This window comes from Aspergillus uvarum (genome assembly GCF_003184745.1).
Source record: "Aspergillus uvarum CBS 121591 unplaced genomic scaffold BO82scaffold_9, whole genome shotgun sequence".
NCBI classification, from domain to species: domain Eukaryota; kingdom Fungi; phylum Ascomycota; class Eurotiomycetes; order Eurotiales; family Aspergillaceae; genus Aspergillus; species Aspergillus uvarum.
This window is the reverse complement of record NW_020291306.1, coordinates 402,397-423,001: the sequence shown is the minus strand read 5'-3', so window position 1 is coordinate 423,001 and position 20,605 is coordinate 402,397. Positions and strand designations below refer to the sequence as shown.

Below are 20,605 nucleotides of genomic sequence, written 5' to 3'. Positions count from 1 at the left end.
GGTATACGGTGACGAAGCGAGGGCGAGGGTGAGGGTGAGGGTGAGGTGCGATTTGTATGATGAGCGGTACTGTACCAACTAACCTGGTACTCGCGAGTCAGAGGTTTATACTACGAGGTTCGTGATATCCTCAAGAATGTTCAGATGCTGCAGTAGATTGGTGTAATGGATTTGGGGTCGGTGGTTCCGATTATGTTTCCCCTGGCTGATATTCTCGTGTGCTTCTCCGGCATGGGGTAGTCTGGTGATTTGCTCGCGGGACAGTACTTAGGTTGTAGTGTACTCCGTAATACTTAAGAGATAAGGTGTCGGGTGTCGAAAGTTCTGGCTGCCGGGTTAAGGGTGGGTGAGGGCTTCAAATCATTCAGGTGGTTGTTTTGAAAGCTTGTGCCTTTGGATGCTTGACATCTGGCCGTGGCACCGAACACATACTATACTCAAAATCGGCTATCTTCTTACATAGCAACGTAGAGTAAGTATGGTCCTGTCTTGGCTGGTGCCACCAGTCCAACGCGCTTACAAGGCTGATGAAGAATGGTGGGTCAAGTCATGCAAATCTGGGGTAAGTCGGCTGCACATCGATCGACAGCAAGCTCCGTACAGTCTAACTAATGTAAACGTTTCCACTTTCTACCTGACTCGCAGGCTCTCACTGGTTCACATGCACAGTAAAAGTTGTGGTTGAAAAAGAATCCCTTCGTGAGGTCTAGCTAAAATGCTCGTCGCTTTCCGCCTTTTTACAAGCCCAACACCTGTCTGCTTATTAAAGAGTCTATCCCATAAGATGCTGCTGTTTTCCATGTTCAAGAAAAGAAAAAAAAAAAAAGAGTTATTTCCACGCCTATCGCCCATGACATCGTTTCTCGCATGCTTTCTATCATGATTTCTGTCCAATAATCGCAATTGATGAGAAATAAGAAGAAGAGAAAAATAGAATAATGAAACCACTGCTGCAGTTGGCCCACGACCCAGGTTGTATAGTTGAAGAATTGAGCATACTCAAAACACTCAACTATGCCAAGTACGCGAAACAGCGACCTAGTGCTCAGACAGAACGCATAGGCACATCGGAGCTGACTGCACCCAAGGTTGTAGTCAACGTAGATGTCTTGCTGAGAGGCTTCTCATTCCACAGTGCACTGCTGGCAGGAAAGATGGACCCATCATTGGACATGTCAACGGGGGAGACGTCCTCAGCCTGCACATGCACGTGAGGAACTACCAGCTCAACCCCTTTGGCCGCACTCGAACTGCAGAAGTGCGGGTTGTGGCGCGGCGGCAACGGACGGTATGCCGGATCGTGCATCTGACCCATATAGTCCGACGCGTTGCTGCTGAACGACGACGCGACCGTAGACGGCGTATGGGTCAGCGAAGGAACGGGTCCCGTGCTACTCAGGAGAGTAGTCAGGCTGGCGGCGCTGCGATGACCGAGCCCAGGGCGGCGCAGCGGCACACCACGATCATCGTTGTGGAACTGGGACAGATACTTCCAGGCATCCGAGGTTGCCACAGAATGAGCACCATTGCCCATCGGTATTACAGGCTTCCATTCGCTGGGATCCTGATCCGTCTTGATATCAAGCCACTCGCCGGGTATCCGGGCAGAGCTGGACAATCTGGTGGAGCTTCTTGTCGGGGTCAAGGGTGCGACGATCATCCTCGGAGACATCAGAGGAGAGCTCGGAGGAGTCGAAGAGGAAGACATGGAGGGAGCAGATGAGAAGGATGCTGAGAGTGGTTTGTGGGAGTCCTTGCGACGGCAGCTATAGATAAGACGAATGTAAGCATGAGTATCAGGATGTTTAGGCCGGATAGGAGGATGAGGTGAGATTTAAACAACGGAGCTGTGCTCAGTGGCTGGCAAGTATTGTGCACGATAAGGAGCTTCTCATACCTTTCACTGCAGTAAAGAAGAGTGTTGTCTGGCACTGTTATCTGTCTCTCGCACATGGCGCTGTTGGTCAATTAGCTTTGAGTGAACTCTAGATAAGAGAATAGACAAAATGCAAGCCAAGAAGAAGAAGCAATCCAGGTACATACCAGAAGTTAAGGAAGCTGGCCGCCATCTCGGGTTGCCGGTCGTCTTCCACCTGCAAATGCTTGTTGGGCTGTCCAGAGCCTAGCTTTGAGATGGAATGATTCACCCAGGAAGTGCCTCTCCGATGTAGTGCCGGCCGGGAGGTCCTCACTTTAGTGGCATTCGAACCCGAGGGTGTGCGGCGGTGATGGGAAGCGCCTTGAGTCATGGATGGCGGTGAAGGGGTATATGTATAAAGCAATCAAAAAAATAAAGATAAAAAAAGTCGACTCGTCCAGAGGCACCGAAGTGGCCCTATCTGAGATAGTTCGGCGGGTGGTACCTTGCGCCGATGGAGGCCGCGTCCAGTTGTGGAGCACGAGAGCTTCCCCTGATGGGGTCAGAGTATGAGGGATTTGCGACTAGCAGGGGGGGAGGGTCAAGTGCACAGCTGGACCAACCAGCTGGGCCAGCCTGTCTCGGATAGTGGTACTGAGAGGTGCTTGCAGCTCCCGTGATGGTAATAATGCCTCGCACTTGTTCAGAAAGGAGGCAATGATTGAAAGCATGTGCTGGATCAATCCGACGGAATGACCTAAGAATACAGATCTGAGCGCCCTTTTTGGTGTTTCTTTTTTGGAAGGGAACCCCAGCAATGAGGCAAATATGTAGCAGCCGGATTGCAAATTCTTTATGATGATAATGATGCCGATAAGCTTTTCAGAGTGTGTATCTGTGTATCTGCAGTGGCACGGCAATGGTCAGATCGGTCACAAAAAATAAAGGCGCAGTTCCACTAAAACGGGAAGTGGCCGACTTGGTGGACGGTTATCAAAGGCCTCTGAGTGGGGAGAGATAAGGCACTTGTCCAACAAGGCATAATAGATTTTAGCCTGATACGAGGAGGCATACATACCAAGAAACTGTTTTTTTTGGTCTGGCTTGCATGGAAAACAGAATTTCCGGCCCCTTTTTTTTATTCTTGTAATTGTTGGGGATGAGGAAGGACGATGACGATGTCGTTCTCAGGGTACACCGCACCGCACGTGCAACGGCTGATGCCAAAGAAGGGTGTTGTTGTGATCCCGTTGCGGGATTATTAAGTGGCGGTGATGGGTTATCGTGCAGCTGGCTGAAAAGTAAAACCAAAAATTCGCTCGGAGATTATTGCGTGACCAAGGGATACCGAAACAAGGTACACAAGACACAAGAATCGACGATGTATAAGAACAGTGGTCGATTCAGGTCCCTTCTTGGAAGTCGATCGATGGATGGATGTCCGACAGCCGATGAACCGATGGAAGTATGACGAGAAAAGGCAGAGAGAGGGCGAGGGAGGAAGAAGGGGAAGATATGGTAAATATAACTGAACAGCGGGGGATTTTAGAACTGAACTCTATCCATATACTTGGGTAGAGAGAGAGCAATACCACCTAGATGAGAAGGTCAGCTTTTCTTCCCAATAATTATTCCCCAAACGATTGCGCATTATTTCCCCAGGGCGAGGTGACAACCGCCGAGCACGTCAAGTCCACCTTGGGAGTCACGCCATTGCGGTCTAGAACGGAGGGATTGGCCCCCCCCCCCCCCCCCTGGTTGCCTCAGGCACCACACTCGACGCGCAATCGTGTCTTCAATGGTCTTCTCCATTGAGCAACATAACAAAAATAACACCTGCTTACCTCACCACCAGCTGGAACCTGGATAACCTAATCGTCCAATACACGTCGAGTTACTCGTAACTCGTAACGGATACTCCGCAGTTACTGTACTGAACTGACGCACTGGGGACCGTTGCACTCGATCGATCTCCGCTGGTTGAATCAGAATTTTCGCTGGATGGTCTCTAAATTTAGTACCTGGACGCTGTGACTGCTCTGGATCCGGTGGAGAGAATTGAGGTCAGACTGAAGGAGAAGAAAGAATTAGATTCCAGCCCTCTCCGGATCCGTTGTTCGCCTTCCCGCATTCTTATATTGGAATTCTAATCGGCATACCTACAATCGGCACTCCAGCGTTGCCGGAGCGGGGTACTACTACTATCCTGCCCTTGGAGATAACCTAACTAAACCTACGGAGTCACTTCCACCGAGCCTTGATTTCCTCCACAATCCTAGGCAACTACTCTACAGAGTGTGATGACGCTTCTTGGTTTTAGCAGAGCCATTTGTCGGGTTGGTTCCTAGCCCATCACATCACATCACCCTCCCACCAACCTTTATTACACCCTGTATTCTCCGATCTCTCTGGATTTTTCCATAACCGACCGAACCACGCTTATCGGGTCGAGAGGAAAAGAGCTCAACCCCTCCCAATCATGCTGTCGTATGCGGATGACATGTCGTCTTGGCTTTCCGGACGATATGGTCTACGCGGGGCTTCTAGGTCTGATCGTCAACACCCACCATCAACCTCCCCCTCAGCCTAGATTGGCATCCTTCTTTGATTCGGGCACCCATCATCGACCGAGGGGCGTCAGCTGTCAATCAATTCCTCTTACTCCACCGCTCTTGGTCTAGAGTCTCCAGGGTAGTGTCTAAGACTCGGAGTACAGGGGAGGGATAGACCAATGCTTTACGTACAAGCTTACACATGGTAACTAGTGCGTCTCCAGCGCGGAACTCCGTCGTTGGGTCGTCTCCTGCAGTATGCGTATCTGAAATTGCGACGACCCTTAGTAGGATCTGTGCGGTAAGATCAGCCGCCGTTTAGATCCAATGATCGCGCCATATGGCTTCGAATGCAGTGCATACCGGTAGTACAACACGTACACGCCCTACCTGTTGACCTTGGTGGTGGTGGTAGTGGTAGGCAAACAAGGAAGGTTCGAGACTGCACCTCATTATGGAGTACATGCTTTATCCTTCCACCGGTTCATCCACCTTGGGGGTGTGACGCCATCAATACAAATGTCTGGAACGGTATCTGTTGGTTATCGGGAGAAGGGGAACAGAAGCAAAGAGAGTTCGGCGGGATCAGCCACAACAGGAACGCTTCCATGATTCCAATGCTGCTCTGATGAAAGGGGACAAATCTTCATAAACAAGGGTGACGAAAATAGCTGAGACAGGCTGAGGACGGAAAGGAAGCGCGACGGCTTGCGCCTACAAGGTCCACTGCGATCAACGGAGTAGACAAAGTCGGAGAGGCAATAATTGCCCGGCCGCCGAACTGGAGGATATGTGGTCTATGATGCCATTGAGACGATAACGAAAAGTTAATGATAGTGGGGTTAAGAAAGGAAAGGGAAAAAGAGCCATTTCACGCTCATCAAGCGCACCATGCAATTCTATGTTAACTGCAACCACAATTCATGGCATGATAAACTACAAGACCCTATCTCGACCAGAGCCTGTCCAAACTGTGTCGCCTCCCTCATTTATGAGTATTGTTTCTCTATCGAACAAGAACTCTTGCCGGCCTTCCCCCTACGATGCTGATATGAAATAATAATTGACTCACAGCGGATGGACATTCCCACCCGGTCATTCCAGGAATCAACTTCCCTTTTCTCTTGTCTGACGAAGAACTCCGGACTAAGTATCGACTCATTGCACTTTCAAACTCCGAGGTCCACCGATCTCGACCGTGTCAGGATCTGTTCTGGACTTCTGACAAAGCGAAGCCACTTTCTCCAGTCTGAGTAGGTATGAGTAAGTCGCTTACGTTTGACCCCGGGGGGGTTGAATAGTTTTTTGACTTTGGGAAATTCATTGACGACAGCCTCACTTCACTGCAAACCTCCGCCTGCATTACCTAATGATGTATAGATTTTCAGTTTCGACAAACAAAAAGCAAAACCGCAATTCCGAGTCCTGGTGACTGCTACAACGGCTCCTTCCATGCTGCAAGTCCGAAGTTCATCATATGAGTAGTTACAGTATCAACTTAGGGCGTAAACGGCTATTTTCCCCTTCCCCTTCCCGTCTCTTTATTAATGAATGCATTTATTGTATCTTCGACCTAAATTACTGCATTCAGCGGGAATGCCGACGCGATGCAGCCACATGGCTAGTACTATATGCAGTACTATCCAGTAACCTACCCCTCCAATCCCTTGGCCCTTTTTCTTCAGATAGATTAGTTGCTATCTTTCTAAAAGCCCCCAACCTCAGCAAGCACCGTCACATCCGACATCGAAGACAATACTCACATTTCCACTGGGCCGCATGAAGATCGCTCATCCACCACTCTCGCTCTCTGGAATTCGTTTTTTTGTCGGCTCTCCCGCGTCCCCCTCTCCCATCATTTCAATACTATCACACGCCAAATTACCTCATTAGGGCACAAGATAAGCAACCTACAGTAGACGGTAACTACAGTACATCTTCATTCCAGCTCAACTAACCCAACCCTCCCTACCGCACCTCACCAATCTACACACACACACACACACACACACACACACACACACACACACACACATACACACAGACAACCAACACAATCACACAGGACATTCCTTTCCCACCCTTCCGTTGGGCGAGAACAAACTCTAAACCGCTAGAATCCATTTAGAAGGTGAAAAAGAAAATCTCGCACTCCAAACACTTTCCATCTTATTGAATAACCAAGGAACCCCTTTTCTCTGGCTGCCCCTCGACCGCATTCAAATCAACCCCAGACGCGGGGGGGAGGGAAGAGGGGAGAGGGGGAGAGGGGGGAGGGTTCCGCACCAATGCAACATCACTGACCCTTCCGCGTGTACCGACTGGTACGGAACAGGATCCTGCAGTGGTTTTCTCTCCCAAATCGGCGTGTCTGCGCGTCTGCCCTGCACTGCACTGCAGAATCTACGTTGGGCAGGAGGGCCGAGGATACTACTCAACTAGACTACACAGTTACAGTATGTATAGGGCAACCAACAGATAAGGTAGGTTCTTTGTGGGGACGGCTGGCTCGGTTCCTTGCCCATGCCACCAGTGGAACCACTAAACGACTTGTGGGGTGATGATGAGTACTTAAGTCGAGCATGCTGAATGCTTCTAGGTTTACAATGGTTGTGGAGTGAAGGTGAATACAATGGATTTCAGTTGGTTTGCTGTGTCTGGTATATACCTCGAGTCGTTGATGTGTGGACACGAGGTAAATTCGTTATGAACGTCGCATGTGGACCGCTGCGCTTTTAATGATACTAACTTTTATCCTTCTACGACGCTGGCTCCTGGCGAGTTGCTTGCGAGCTGAAAAGCAGAGGCAGCAATACTACACTAAATTACTGATGGTGACCCGATGGTTGGTTGGCAGGTCTCTACCTATCCACAATGCATGAGGCACCTTAATGCTGCCTTTCGATGCGGCAGCAACTATGGTATGCATAAGTTAACGTACTGCACATTTTCAGTAGACCAGCTGGATGCTAGCACGCCTCGACTGTGATCTGTTTCCCTAGCATACTGTCGTGTGGTAAAGTGAGCATTGGTGTATGAGGCTATAGCAGCCAGGTGCAATTGCTCTAGGCATATTGTAATAATTGACATGGGTATCATTGAATGAATCATAGTGTTATACAGATTGAGGTAGAAAGGCGGAAGTTGGAGGCAGCTCGGGCTGCCATCCAATCATCAATCAACCTCCATTGGATCTCCCGTGGCCGCCGGGGTGGGAGTAGATGCAGCAGCCGAACCAGGGTCAGGAGTAGCGGTCTTCGAGGCCTCAGCTGCAGCTGGAGCCTTTGGTTCCCCATTCGCTTTGGTCGCAGGAGAATCGTTGGGAGCCTTATCGTCCACGGTCGATGGTGCAAGCTCCTTGGTTTCCTCCTTTGCTTCAGGTCCGCCCAAAAATCTGGCCGGCACTCCACGTGCAGCTACTCCAGCTGGGCCGACATAGCACCCAAGCATTGGGCTCCAACTAAACTTTTGCGACACGGCGTTTCGGATTTCGTGATACGCATAGGCGTTTGCGAATGGAAGAGACGTGTCAGGATCTCGATAGCGGGAGGGCAGTGATGTGATCACACAAAGGGATGAGGAGATCTCTATCATGCTTGTTAGTGTTTGTTTTCTTTCTGGAGAATGCATGCATCATGTGGGTCAAGGGGAAGGTAGACATACTGGTCAGCCTCGGAGGCTTTTTCGCATTGAAATAAATGCTGAACTCGCGACTTTGAGCCGTCTTATCATCAAAGTTTTCCAAGATCGTCAGGTTGCGTCCCGTTTGTTCAATGATTGAAGGAGGTTGAGGGACCACTACTTGTGGTGCGTCTTCAGTGACGACATTTGGCTGATTAGCATGCAACTCGGGAGTATCCTTCTCAGACTGTGTTGGGACCAAGGCATCTTTAAGTGAGTCGGCTTGGGAAGGTGCATCAGCAGCGGCCGGCACTGCAGTAGGCGAGAGCTCCTCCGAAGCTGCGACTGCCTCTATCCCTTGGCCGGTAGTTGCAAGAGGCTCAGAAATAGGTTCCTTCTTTCCATCGCTGAGATTTTCCTCTGTAGGTTGTTCGGCTTCGCTGGGTTTTGGCTGTGTAGCTGGTACTTCTACCTCAGGTTGTTTTGCGGGTTCGGCTGCAGAAGTCTCGTCGCCAGAGGGTTGCGCCGAGGACTGCGGAGCTTGAGCTGCGGCTTCTGTAGCCTTTTCTGGTTTCTCTGCGTCAGGTTTCTCGACTTTACTCTCTGCTTTGTCGGTTTCTGCTTCCCCACCAGGTGAAGCTGTATCCTGAACGGGATTTTGTGGTTCTGCATCTTTCATCTCTGTATCTTTAAGCTCAACATCAACGGGAGGCAATTCTGACGACTTCTCGGTACCCGACGCCTCTACGGGCGCGGAAGTGGACGGTTGCTCCGGGGCAGCGGCTGAAGCCTCTGCAGGTGCAGGTGCAGTTGCAGATGCAGATGCAGCTTCGGGAGCACATGGAGAGGCTTCACTATCGGCAATGGTAGTTTTGCTTTCTGATGGTGCATCGCCCTCTTGAACGGGGCGGGTATCAGTTGGTGGGACTTCTGAGGGCTCGGGATTTCCCTTCACAGGTTCCCCTCCAGCAATTTCAACTGAATCCTTGGGTTTTTCGGCCTCGTTGGTAGCGGGAGGGGCTGCTTGCGGCGTGGCAGGCTCAACAGTAGCACCATCCTCGGTCGGCTTTTGCTCCGTCACATTCTTCCCTTCTTTGTCCGACTTCTTGCTTTTCTTGCGTGTAGTGTCCTCCTTTTCTGGCTTGGGGGTGATATCGACTTTGCCGACGCGCGTTAAGCGACCGTCAGCCCAAGTGGCTATACCGCTCCAGTATGACATGACCGGACCTTCGAGACGACGGTTCTGCAGCGCCTCGATCTTCGCTTTTCTTTCCTCGGCCTTTCTCTTCTCCATTTCCTCCCATCTGTTGAGACTCTTGCTATTGTGCCGTTCTACCCTCTCAGCTTCGGCAAGACGTTCGGCCTGCGTCATCTCCTTCGGCTTAAATTGAGCTTTCCGCTTCGCTGCCTCCTCCATGGTCGCTATGAGACGGATGCGCTTCTCCTCGCTATCTTTGAGTCGTGCATGCGTGAGTTCCTTGTTCTGCATGGTTTGTCGACGAGACGACGACCTCGTTGGCCCTTCTTCGGGGGTCGGAATCCACGAAACGCGTTCGGACTTCTTTTTCGGTCGGGGGGCAGGCACTGCGGACACGGCGGTGGGATCGATCTTGACTCTCTTGGCGGCTATCTTATATCGTAGATCGTCCTTCGCTCTCTTCTTCTTCTTATCTGCCCGCTCTTCCTTCTGTAGCTGCTGTTCACCTTCAAAGTCGTCGTCCTTGGCGCTGGGTCCTTGGTCGTCTTCATCCTCCGACGAAGTATCAAAGCGCATATCATCCTCCTCTCCGCCCATTTCCTCTGCATCCACGGCGAACTCATTGTCGTCTTCGACTTCTTCAAACAGAAGTGCAAGGTCGTCGTCTGCGGCAGCATCCAGAAGAGCCGACATGTGAAGCCCTGCGGTGCTTCTTTTGGCGCGTCCCTGGATAAGCGACTCGACCTGGGTTTCCTCCTCCGCGGAGGATGGGGTTTCATGTTCGTCGGCCATTGTTCGTAGACTCGTGTATCGAAAAGGTGTCCCTCGGAGCAGGTAAAGCGAGTCCGTCCAGTAGAAGCCGACCGTCAAGCCACGATAAGACGCGAGTCGGCTAAGGCGCGTCAATTTACAGCAGCTTCACCACTTCTGCCATGCGTCTCCACTTCTCCTGAGACACTGGTGTGGGTTGGGTAGTATATGTAGCAGAAAAGTGATGGCAGAAAGAAATTTTGACTAGATCATGCGACTGGTGGTGCCGACAGCTGCGCTGCGGCAAGGCAGGCAGGCGGTGCGGAAATTCACCCTCACTAACCTTGTTGCCCCAAGCATCGATAGCCTCACGTGACATGAGGTTAGATCAGATTCAGTGAACATTCAATAGGCTCTCAACGGGTATTTGTTTCAATACAATTGAATTGGGTTTGACTCTGACTCCTGGGCAGAGTTAACTTAACAGTTCAATGGAGCTCACGTGTCTACCTGGTACTACACCTGAAATGAGCTTTTACAACAGTCAATTTCGGTAGAAGTGGTGGTTCTTGGGTCAGGTACAGATACTATGTATGCTGCGCTGCTTACCATCCGCGGTCACTGCATCAAAAAGGTGCCACACTTACTGCCTGTAGGTAAAAGCCTATTGGCTGTAGGCTAGCTTCGAACTACTGATATCAAGCCTGAGATTTTGAGCTGCTTCGATTTATATTCTGCTCTTCTGACAGTACTACCAGTAATTCATGATACTGAAAAAAGGTGAAGTCATTTGGGGCCTATTGCTCTTGATTCCCTACCAAAATATGACGAAGTCGGACAGAAAGGAGTGATCACTATTGGTTCAGGGCATCAAGCCCTTGCATCTTAATCAACATATATTCCCGAGAAGGTAACTAGCTACACTGCTATCTGGAGCTCGAGATTAACGTTCTGACCTGATTTCCGAATCCTGCGAGTGGCTAGGGATGTGTATTACTGGCCGACTCTATGGCAGTGTCTGCAATTTGCCAGTCCGAAACGATTCCTCGTTCTTGTGACAAGAGCGATGCCGTGCATCCGTCCGGCCATGGTCAGGGGGAAAAGAACATGCAGGTTTCTAGGTTCCCTCTCTCTCTCTCTCTCTCTATCGGACAGTGCAATCCAGGGAGCCATTTTAATATACATGTGACGCGACTTCTACTTGGCATATTGCAATTATTGGGGACCATTCGCTCGTCCTTACATGTAGCCTGGTTCATCCTCCAACGTAGTGTATGCGCTGGTATAACTTCGCTTTAGCTAATCGGTGGTACCGATCAGTCATGCCTCCGCTCCTACTAGATACTTGAGTATCTTGATCTTCTTCATTAACTTTGTATTTTTTTTCGACAGCTAATTCACGACAATCACTATGCGTTTCGTAGTCTGGAATGGTCCAGAGGGCAGACTGTCCAGCTGAAGCGGCCAGGCAGATGGAACCAGTGTGTATTCATTCCCAGTAGCCGTCACGGGGCTGCACTCACTGAGCCTCCTGAGGTTATCGAGGATAGATTGAAGTAGCGCTGGGTTGCTTTGATTACAGCAACTGCGATGGGAAGATCCTATATAATATAGGTCTAATATCATAATTGCACTGCCGCCGACCTCGTTATTTATGAAAGAACCCAAAGACTACGAAGGACTGGTCAGGGAGCACCTCAACATTGAACGTCTGTCAAGCTACATATATTATCCATCGATGCTCAGATTACTGCATTTCAAGATGCCAGTACTGTGGCTGTAATTGGTGACTAGCGAGGCCGTAAATATCAAGGATGGAGAATCTTATACTAAAGTCTTGATAACCATAGGCCTAGCTATGATCAAATCCACGATCATACTCACCACAGGTCCCACAAAGGCGTCCACCAGCTCGCTGGGTCGGTAGTCAATGCACCCAGAAGCGACCCATATTTGAAGCTGGTCAATGCTGGGTATCCGTGCACCATGTTGTATCTCCGCCTCTGTCGCTTGTGCATCAGTGTTAGAGGGACAGCTCACTTACCAGAGGGAGGCTCATCCCGAGTTAATCTCTTGTAGATGGATGTGCTCTGACGACTTTTTGACTAACCTGTAGTTAGTCTATACCTTTGGTTAGTTGTGGTGATGATCACCTCCCCACCCAAGGATCAACAGAGGGAAGCGGGCAGGTTGGCGTCCGCATATGGGAGGCGGTGGTATCTCTGTCCCACTGGCCGTTCCCTCTCCTGGATTGATGTCTTTGACATACATATTAGCACATTACGAATAGCATCAAGAAGGACTAAAACGGTTAAGCTCTCCAGTGGTAATTTAGTGTCTTGAGTACCGAGATAACTTGACTGATCATAGTGCCCACGGATTGTCTTTCTAATGACAGGGCCGGTGGCTGAGCGTAAGGATCGGCTTCATTGGTGACTAAAGCTCCTCAACGTGACCTTCAGTCGTGCCTAGCATGGTTTGGTCACTATCAGGAACCGCAGTGTCTGGAATGATGAAGTTCTTTCTCGAATCTAGCACGAGACCAATCATAGGTATGCTGTACAGGTTAATGCATTACAGAAAGCGTGGCATATGGAGGTCTCAGGCGGGAAGCCGAATTCAATGCCCCGCGTATTTCTGTTGCAGATCTGAGTATAATTTGTTCATCATACTCGACTGAGTAGAAGGATAAGTCGCAGTCTGCGGGCGCACGAGAATTATATCCGTGGTCTCCCGGCATGGCGGAACCACCACACTGCTAGGATAAAGCCATCAGAGAAAAGGGATCTGTTGGTCGAACCCTTTACATGTTCTGCGGTGCCAAAGCACTCGGTAATATTTTCTTTTATATAATACCATCCTAGGTAGTATCGAGCTTGATTGGAACATACTGCGCATGAAGACGGACCTTGGAATGCGGGGTTTTAGCATGTTTCAGGGCGAGCATCACCCGGTCGGGGTCAATCAACATCCTCGGTTTCAAGATGTCCAGTACGCCATTGGTACTCCCTGCTAGGTTTCTGGCGCAGATTTAACAGCCTATCATATTGTGTACTTGTTAGGTGCCATGATGAACCACTCTTGGTGCTATGTTTCATAGTTATAGGGGCTGTAGGCCAAACTTCATTGTCATTAGACGGCGATCCTGGAGGTGGAGGGTACCGTAGTGTTGTCCCCAGACTACCTGCTGCTAATCATATATTCAGCCATGGTAATAACGTCTCTTACTGGGAATTAAGTGTGCTCATATATGTCTTTGAAGAATCAGGAATCGGGAATCAGGAGGAAAATCAGGTGAAACACACTGCCATCTACTGTACAAAACAGCCGGTGGTCTCTGCCCTGCCAAGTATGGGATTCGCCACAAACACCACAAACCCAACAATCCCAATAAAACAATGAATTGAAGTCGATCAACTTACTGCGTTGGATGATAGCATGGCCCAATGAGCTTTGATGGCACCTTGAGAATTCCGCAGTGACAGAAGTAAGAATCATAACTCCGTCCCAATAACCAAATAACAATAAATTCCAAGACCGGTTGAGCCGGCCAACCACGAAGCCGAATATATGACATGCCCTCTTCCGGGGATCCGGCAAAGTCGAGAGCTTCCAATTCCCTTTCTTTTCCTTTTCTTCGTTCCTCGCTGTGAACTCCCGTCCTTTTCCATCCTTTCCTCTTCTGCGCTGTGTCTCTCCCGCTCTCTCCGCCTAACCTAACAAGCAACTCCTCTCCTCCTCCATAACCCACAGCTTCTCTCTCTCTTCTTCCTTCTCTTTACTTTACCCCCTCCCCCTCTCCCTTCAACATCAACCAACCCTCCTCCCCACCCCATCCCCTTCTTCACTTTTCTATCTCCATTGTTCCTTTTCTTTGCCTCCACTCTTAATCTTTCCGCCATCGTATTCATCTTTATCGTTACTCAATCTCCGGTCTTTTCCATTCTTGTATCTTTTTAGGCTTCTGCCCGAACGCGCGCAGTTTATTTCCAGCCACCTCTAGTCGACCGACCTTTTGGATCTCCCGTTCCTCTCGTCTCCTGATTTCTACCAACACCTCTCCCTATCGCTCGATTTGCTTGTCCAGACAACACCGCGTGTTTTTACGGTCATTCTGAGCGGAGCCGAGTGTTTTGGTGGAAAATCAATCATTGAGATCAGATCACGGCGGTAGATCGTGGCCATCGAATCTGGACACTGGTCTAAGACAATTTCTACGCGAGTGTCATACCCGTCGACTGGGCCCCTCATAACGGATTACGCACAGCTTCTCACGATTTTGCACCTCTTTTGCCCTGCTCTTGGCCTTTTGTGATTGTTAGAGCATACGTATTCTTCCAGAACCAGTCCTCGCCGAACCCCGCCACGAGCACATCCACACCGCGCAGCGACCCATCGCGGATTCGAGTATTCTCAGACCTATACGCAGGATTGTTTACCGCCTTCTTACCCAGGACTCCGGCGGTTTATCGCTTCACTTCTCTCCGTCACCCTAATAATCGGACTGGCATATGATTCGCGCAAATTGGCTCTTTGACTGAACAGCAGTTTGGCCATCCCGACGAATACCACCATCCTTCATTATCATCTTCAAGTGCGCTAAGTTTTAGGTGTCCGCCTTTGTTGAGGTGGAGGGATATAATACATAATGTTACCCGTTTCACGACCCGAGGGCCACATGAACCTCAATTATATTCCAACTACCCAACCGATGTCGGGAACCAGCACGGGACGCAGCTCTCCTAGCGATCTATCGGGGTCTGCTGGTATGAAGCCACCGTTCGGATCATCAACCGGCCTGAATGGCGCTGCAGGCTCCATTGGAAGTGCGAGGCTAGGGGCTGGATCCCCATCCCATGAACTCGGTGCACGTTTATACTCGAAACGGTAGGCAGTCCCTACGTCCGCGATGAAGTAGCGTTGTATTCGAATGTCCGATGACTGACATTAGCCGCTTTTCATTCTAGCGCACGTGAAATTCAAGCAGAGGAAGGTGTTTCTCCCAGTATCTGGGGTCCTCCAACCAGTGGCCATTCGACCCCCCTGCGCGAGAATATCCCCGAGTCCCCAAGCCAAGAAGGATTTCCCGACTTGGTGCCCACCTCAGGCGGCTCGATCAATAGCACTGCCCGAAGAGCCAGAGCTGGGACCGTTCCGTCGAGATTCTCTCCCGTCGGTGCGCTGAATGAAGCGAATCTTCAACAACCATACATTCCCCAGACCTCAAGGCCTACACCTTCGACCAGCCCTTTCCGTCCGACCGGGGTTACTGGCATTGATACAGGCGCAAAGGCTGCAACTACCGCAGGCGGCAATAGCGCAGGCTCCCTCTCGCGTCTCCGAGCTGGCTCTATGCCCCAGCGAGCAAATTACCTCGGAACTTCCGGTCCATTCGGCCCGTCTCTGTTTTCGACTAGCTGGGCAACAGGCCGTGACCGGGCTACGACACTTACAAGCATCCGATCCTCTGAGGGCCCGGCTTCCCCAAGTCATTCCTCCTTCTCTCGAGACGGTCTCGCCGATACTGATGTCAAAACCCTGGACTATTTGGGCCTTGCCGAAACCCCGCAACAGCCGCGAGCAACACTTGTGCGGCCCTCGGTTGACATGCTTCTCCAACAGCAGCAGCAACAGCAGCAGCAGTCTTCGCTTCCTCCGCTGCTTGCGGAACTGGCGATGATGAAGAACAACAGCAGGATTCGTTCCTACTCCGTGAATGCTAAGGAAAAGTATGCGGATGACGAAGACCTGGAATATGAGAGCCGATATGCACAAATCCCGTCAGGGACCGTCACGCCTTCAGCCGCCGCGACAGCTGCTCAGCTAGCTGCAACCCAGGCTCAGATACATCAACATAACCTGGCTGTGCAGGCCTTTGCCAATCACGCATCTGCCAGCCGCCCTCGGGCACGGACAGCTGGAATTCTGGAAGCGCCGCCTCAGCGTTCGTCTATTCGCAACTACCTGGCTACACCATCGCGTCTGGAAAACAGCTTCAGTGCGGCTGATCTCAACATTGCGGAAAGCGGAGAATACGATGAACTGTCCGAAGCTGTACAGCTGATGCATTTAGGTGGCAATAATGCTTCCAATCTCGGCATTCGGCCTGCAGCGGAAATGGCTGATGAGACCAATCAGGATGGGCCGACTCGCGCACTCTGGATTGGAAGCATCCCTGTTTCAACCACGGTCACGTCTCTTGAAGCGATCTTCAGCATTTACGGCAAAATTGAGTCCACTCGTGTGCTGACCCACAAGAATTGCGGTTTCGTCAACTTCGAGCGCATTGAAAGCGCTATCCAGGCCAAGTCGTTGCTTAACGGCAAGGAGATCTTCCCTGGTGCTGGCCCAGTTCGTATCGGATATGCTAAGGTTCCTGGGAGCTCTGCAAGTGGCACTCCAGGGGTCAATGGATCTCAGTCCTCGCCCACCCCGGATCCGAATGCAGGCATGAATGGGCCCGATGGTCTGGCCAGATCCGAGGGCGGGCTCATTGTCCCTCAAATCCCAGCTCTTTCGGAGCTCCAACCAGAGATGGCTCAGATCGTTCAAGAGTTTGGTGCTGCTGAAGATGATACTCTGAACATCTCTGCTAGTGTTCAACGTGCCATTTCGTTTGATGCGTTTGAGGACGAGATCCCTTCGGTTTCCGAACCCAGCCAGACAAGGATGTTTGATGCCCCTCGCCTCCGCGATATCCGCAAGAGGATCGACAATGGTGCTTGTTCAGTGCAGGAAATCGAAGAGACCGCAGTTGCGATGCTTCCAGAGATTGCCGAATTGGCGTCGGACTATCTGGGCAATACCGTGGTCCAAAAGCTTTTCGAGTTCTGTTCCGAATCAACCAAGGAACAGATGCTGGCGCCGATCGCCCCCCACCTCGCCGAAATTGGTATCCATAAGAACGGAACTTGGGCCGCCCAGAAGATCATTGATGTCGCTAAGACTCCAATTCAGATGGGCTTGATCGTTGATGCTCTCCGGCCATACACCGTACCTCTGTTCCTTGATCAGTATGGAAACTACGTACTGCAGTGCTGTCTACGCTTCGGTGCCCCGTTCAACGACTTCATTTTCGAGGCTATGCTAAGTCGGATGTGGGAGATTGCCCAGGGGCGATTCGGTGCTCGGGCTATGCGGGCTTGTCTTGAGAGTCATCATGCCACAAAGGACCAGCAGCGTATGCTTGCCGCGGCCATCGCCCTTCACAGTGTGCAACTTGCAACGAATGCCAACGGTGCCCTTTTGCTCACTTGGTTCCTCGATACTTGCACGTTCCCTCACCGCCGTACTGTGCTTGCACCGAGGCTGGTTCCTCATCTCGTCCATCTCTGCACCCATAAGGTCGCTTATCTTACCGTCTTGAAGGTTATCAATCAGCGAAATGAACCCGAGGCCCGTGAGATTGTGCTGAAGGCCTTGTTCTTTAGCCCGGGTGACGAGGTGTTGGAAAGAATTTTGAGTGACCAAACTTCGGGAGCGACTCTGATTTTCAAGGTTCTTACTACACCTTTCTTTGACGAGTCAATGCGCGCCGAGGTTGTCAAGAATGTTTCCAAGGTTCTTATCAAACTGAAGGCAACCCCCAGTCAAGGATATAAACGCCTGATGGATGAAGTTGGTCTATCATCGCGTGGAAATGCTCGGGACAATCACCACGGACGTGATCACGGATCTAATGCGGACAAGCAACAACACCGTCCAACCTCTCGCCAGGCAACCTCGAACTACGCTCCGCAGCCGCCTTTGGAGAGGCAATACAGCGCGCCCTTCCCTACTATGCTTAACCAGAGCATGGACGTTACCAGGCCTATGCCTTCGGAACAGCAACCCAGTGTCGGAGCTTACGACCTTTACAGCATGAATGGAATGAACAACCTTGGTTCTGCCGGTGGTATCAACCCTCTTAGCGGGATCGGAGGGGTAAACGCACCTGGATTTGGCCAAGACCCCATGATGCCTTTGGCTCAGCAACAGCTACAGTATCAGGCCTATCTGGCGGCGCAAAGCCGTGGCCTTTCGCCGTCCGGGCTGTATCCAAGTCTCGGAAACTCCAACTTTGGGTTTGCGGGTGGGGCTCCTTCAGCAGACAACCTCCGATCCTTGCAGACTCAGGCTGCTTCCCTGACCGGGCCTCCCACCCAGCAAATAAACCCAGGCTCGATGTTGAATCAGGCGGCTTTCGCTCCTCAGCAATTCAGCCCCGTCATGAGCACTGCTCAAATGTATCAGTACCCTTCACAGTTCTATGCCCAAGCACAGCCAGCTCAGGCGCAGTCTGCCGGGGGGCGGCGTGGACGCCCAAGCCATCCCCAGCACATGTGAAAGCCCGGGACTCGCCTGTGCGAATGAAGCTGATGTGGGGTTGCCTCCAGCATTGAGGATTCCCTAAGATGCTTTAATCCGCCATTAACTTCAACCTTATGTATAAAGTTTCTCTTTTTATTTTTTGCATGATCTTTCGTTTGCGGTTTCCGGGATACAGAGTAGTATGGCTATATGCATGAAATGACCTTTGTCACACCTAGACCGACGCTGGATCGTCTTGGAAATGGAGGAAGGACTGATATGAGAAAAAAGTGTTATTGTTTATTGTTTATCGAAAGCATCGTGGTGTCGCCTATGTCCATAAGCATCTAAGTGATTTCCCAACCGCCTTGGGGAGGTTGGCTCTATCTGTTCACTATAGTCTACATTGGGTATCAAAGCAGAGAGCGTCTTGCGATCTTTCAATCTTTCCTCAATGCGTCTTGTGTTCACATGTTGTATTTTGTACATGCGTGGTTGAAGGGGCCGAATTGAGCTACAATGAAGATGAACTCCAAACCACATGTCAACGGCAAGCTATTTTTGGCTGGGCCGCCGCGCGGGTAATAATCGTGTAACTAACCTAGTAGTTGGTTCTTGTCGGGGAAGCGAAAATTACAAATTACTGCAGCGTGATCCAGCCAACCAACTGCTCGACTCCATACTATACTTGATTATTCTGGCTGACGTACTGTACGAGTATGATAGCACCGTCACCATCAGCTATACTCTATCAAGACCCTCAGGCCACCACCTTCTTGATTGATATTCCTGCATCAATCGCTCGCGCGCAGTCACTCTCCCCATTTCAATCATCAGCGCTCTTGCCCTCCGCAAGGTCGCCTTCTACTCCTGAAAATGACAAAGATCGAAGACTTCTCTCAACGCCGCCACTGAGCGTGCCCTATCCGACTCGTACGGAGCCGAAAACTGATGCGGCCCGGGCAAGAGTTCTTGAAAGAATCCCTCTTGCAGAGAGACTTCTGCATTCAGAAATCCTTGAACCCCTGGTAACGGAGGGGTTATCCCAGATACGCCGTGCGCTCGACTCGGGATTTCCATGGTGTCTTCCGCGGGTTGAGATAGATCCCAGCGCTCAGGACTTACCTCGCAATAGGGACCTTGGTGACGAGGCTCCCCTCACGAAGAAGAGGAAGGGCACTACCGGGCGAACACGCAGCAATCGCCCCGGGAATGAGGGTGCTGCGATGGAGCCGATCACCTCTGCTTCTGCTGCCTCCACTGCACCATGCGCTTCCCTCGACCCCCCGTTGATCTTGTCTCCCGGCGTGAACCGCTTCAGCTGCATGTCCGAACTGTCCAGCATCGTGGTCCGGAATACGTCGCTGGGATCAGCCTCGGTGCACGCGACCTGTACGGTAGATGTGGGGAAGACAGCGGACGATACGCGATGCTGTCACAGTGCACCTCATCACCTATCATCATGCCTTGTTCCTCACTCTTTCTACATTCCGCCGCTCTCAAGCTTCCTTCAATGCAGAATCCCGATCTCAACAGCCCCCGTCACGCACGCAGAGACCCCCATCCCAGGTCTCCCTCACCACCGGAAATTCAACCTCATCCTGCTTGACCCACCCTGGGCCAACCGCTCGGTCCGTCGCAGCGGTCATTACCACACTCAGACCTACCTTGACTGGGAACTGCTCACCCAGCGCATTCGCAATGTCCTGTCCGTCCATCTGGTCCAGGAGTCTTTCTCATCCAACAAGGAGAAAGAAGAAGAAGAAGAAGAAGAAGAAGAAGAAGAAGAAGAGGCCGCTGAACTGGCCCAGGCCGGCAGGCGTGGGAGCGCCCTCGCAGCCATCTGGATCACGAACTCAGGGAAAGCCCGCAAGACGGCCTACGACGCGATACAGGGGGCCGGGCTGACGGTCTGCGAAGAGTGGGTGTGGGTGAAGACGACGACGGAGGGCGAGCCCATCACGCCGGTGGGTGCGCTCTGGCGGAAGCCTTATGAGATCCTGGTGATCGGAAGGAAGAGGGCAGAAATAGGACCTCCTGCTTCTGCCTCTCGGGACGACGACGGCCATCCCGCAGCAAAAGCCGGCGAGGATGGCATCACGCGAAGAGTTATTGCGGCGGTGCCGGATGTTCATTCGCGAAAGCCGAATTTGCGCGAGGTCTTTGAGCAAGTGTTCTTCTATGACGAAAGTCCTCGAGACAATGCCGAAATGCGATATACGGCTTTGGAGGTATTTGCTCGCAATCTCACGGCGGGATGGTGGGCGGTTGGGGATGAAGCTCTGAAGTTCAATGCGGAGCAATGGTGGGTCGAGCGTTGACCGAACAATACAGCAT

At 51.2% G+C, this 20,605-nt stretch overlaps 4 protein-coding genes across 4 annotated transcripts; 2 read left to right on the top strand and 2 right to left on the bottom strand.

Annotated features, from left to right (window-relative positions):
- Positions 1 to 1,045: 1,045 nt before the first annotated feature.
- Positions 1,046 to 2,249, bottom strand: BO82DRAFT_362227 (uncharacterized protein; the record flags this gene model as incomplete). The annotated part of the gene is made up of 3 exons (XM_025636842.1): positions 1,046 to 1,766; positions 1,898 to 1,957; positions 2,044 to 2,249. The coding sequence occupies 3 exons, from the start codon at positions 2,247 to 2,249 to the stop codon at positions 1,046 to 1,048; spliced, it is 987 nt and encodes a 328-aa protein (XP_025495077.1).
- A 5,335-nt stretch (positions 2,250 to 7,584) lies between these two features.
- On the bottom strand, positions 7,585 to 10,249 carry BO82DRAFT_381298 (putative signal transducer; the record flags this gene model as incomplete). Its single annotated transcript, XM_025637838.1, has 2 exons — positions 8,074 to 10,249; positions 7,585 to 7,997 (listed from the first exon to the last, which is right to left on the bottom strand). Exons 1-2 carry the CDS (start codon positions 10,019 to 10,021, stop codon positions 7,585 to 7,587), a joined length of 2,361 nt encoding a protein of 786 aa, XP_025495076.1. The 5' UTR covers positions 10,022 to 10,249.
- A 4,180-nt stretch (positions 10,250 to 14,429) lies between these two features.
- BO82DRAFT_212035 (putative RNA binding protein Jsn1) lies at positions 14,430 to 18,436 on the top strand. Its single transcript, XM_025630712.1, has 2 exons — positions 14,430 to 14,866; positions 14,947 to 18,436. Exons 1-2 carry the CDS (start codon positions 14,628 to 14,630, stop codon positions 18,302 to 18,304), a joined length of 3,597 nt encoding a protein of 1,198 aa, XP_025495075.1. The 5' UTR covers positions 14,430 to 14,627; the 3' UTR covers positions 18,305 to 18,436.
- A 572-nt stretch (positions 18,437 to 19,008) lies between these two features.
- Positions 19,009 to 20,583, top strand: BO82DRAFT_242457 (MT-A70 family; the record flags this gene model as incomplete). The annotated part of the gene is made up of 2 exons (XM_025630801.1): positions 19,009 to 19,989; positions 20,080 to 20,583. Coding segments are annotated over 2 exons (1,485 nt in total), but the record flags the coding sequence as incomplete, so codon positions are not given.
- Between the last annotated feature and the right edge of the window lie 22 nt (positions 20,584 to 20,605).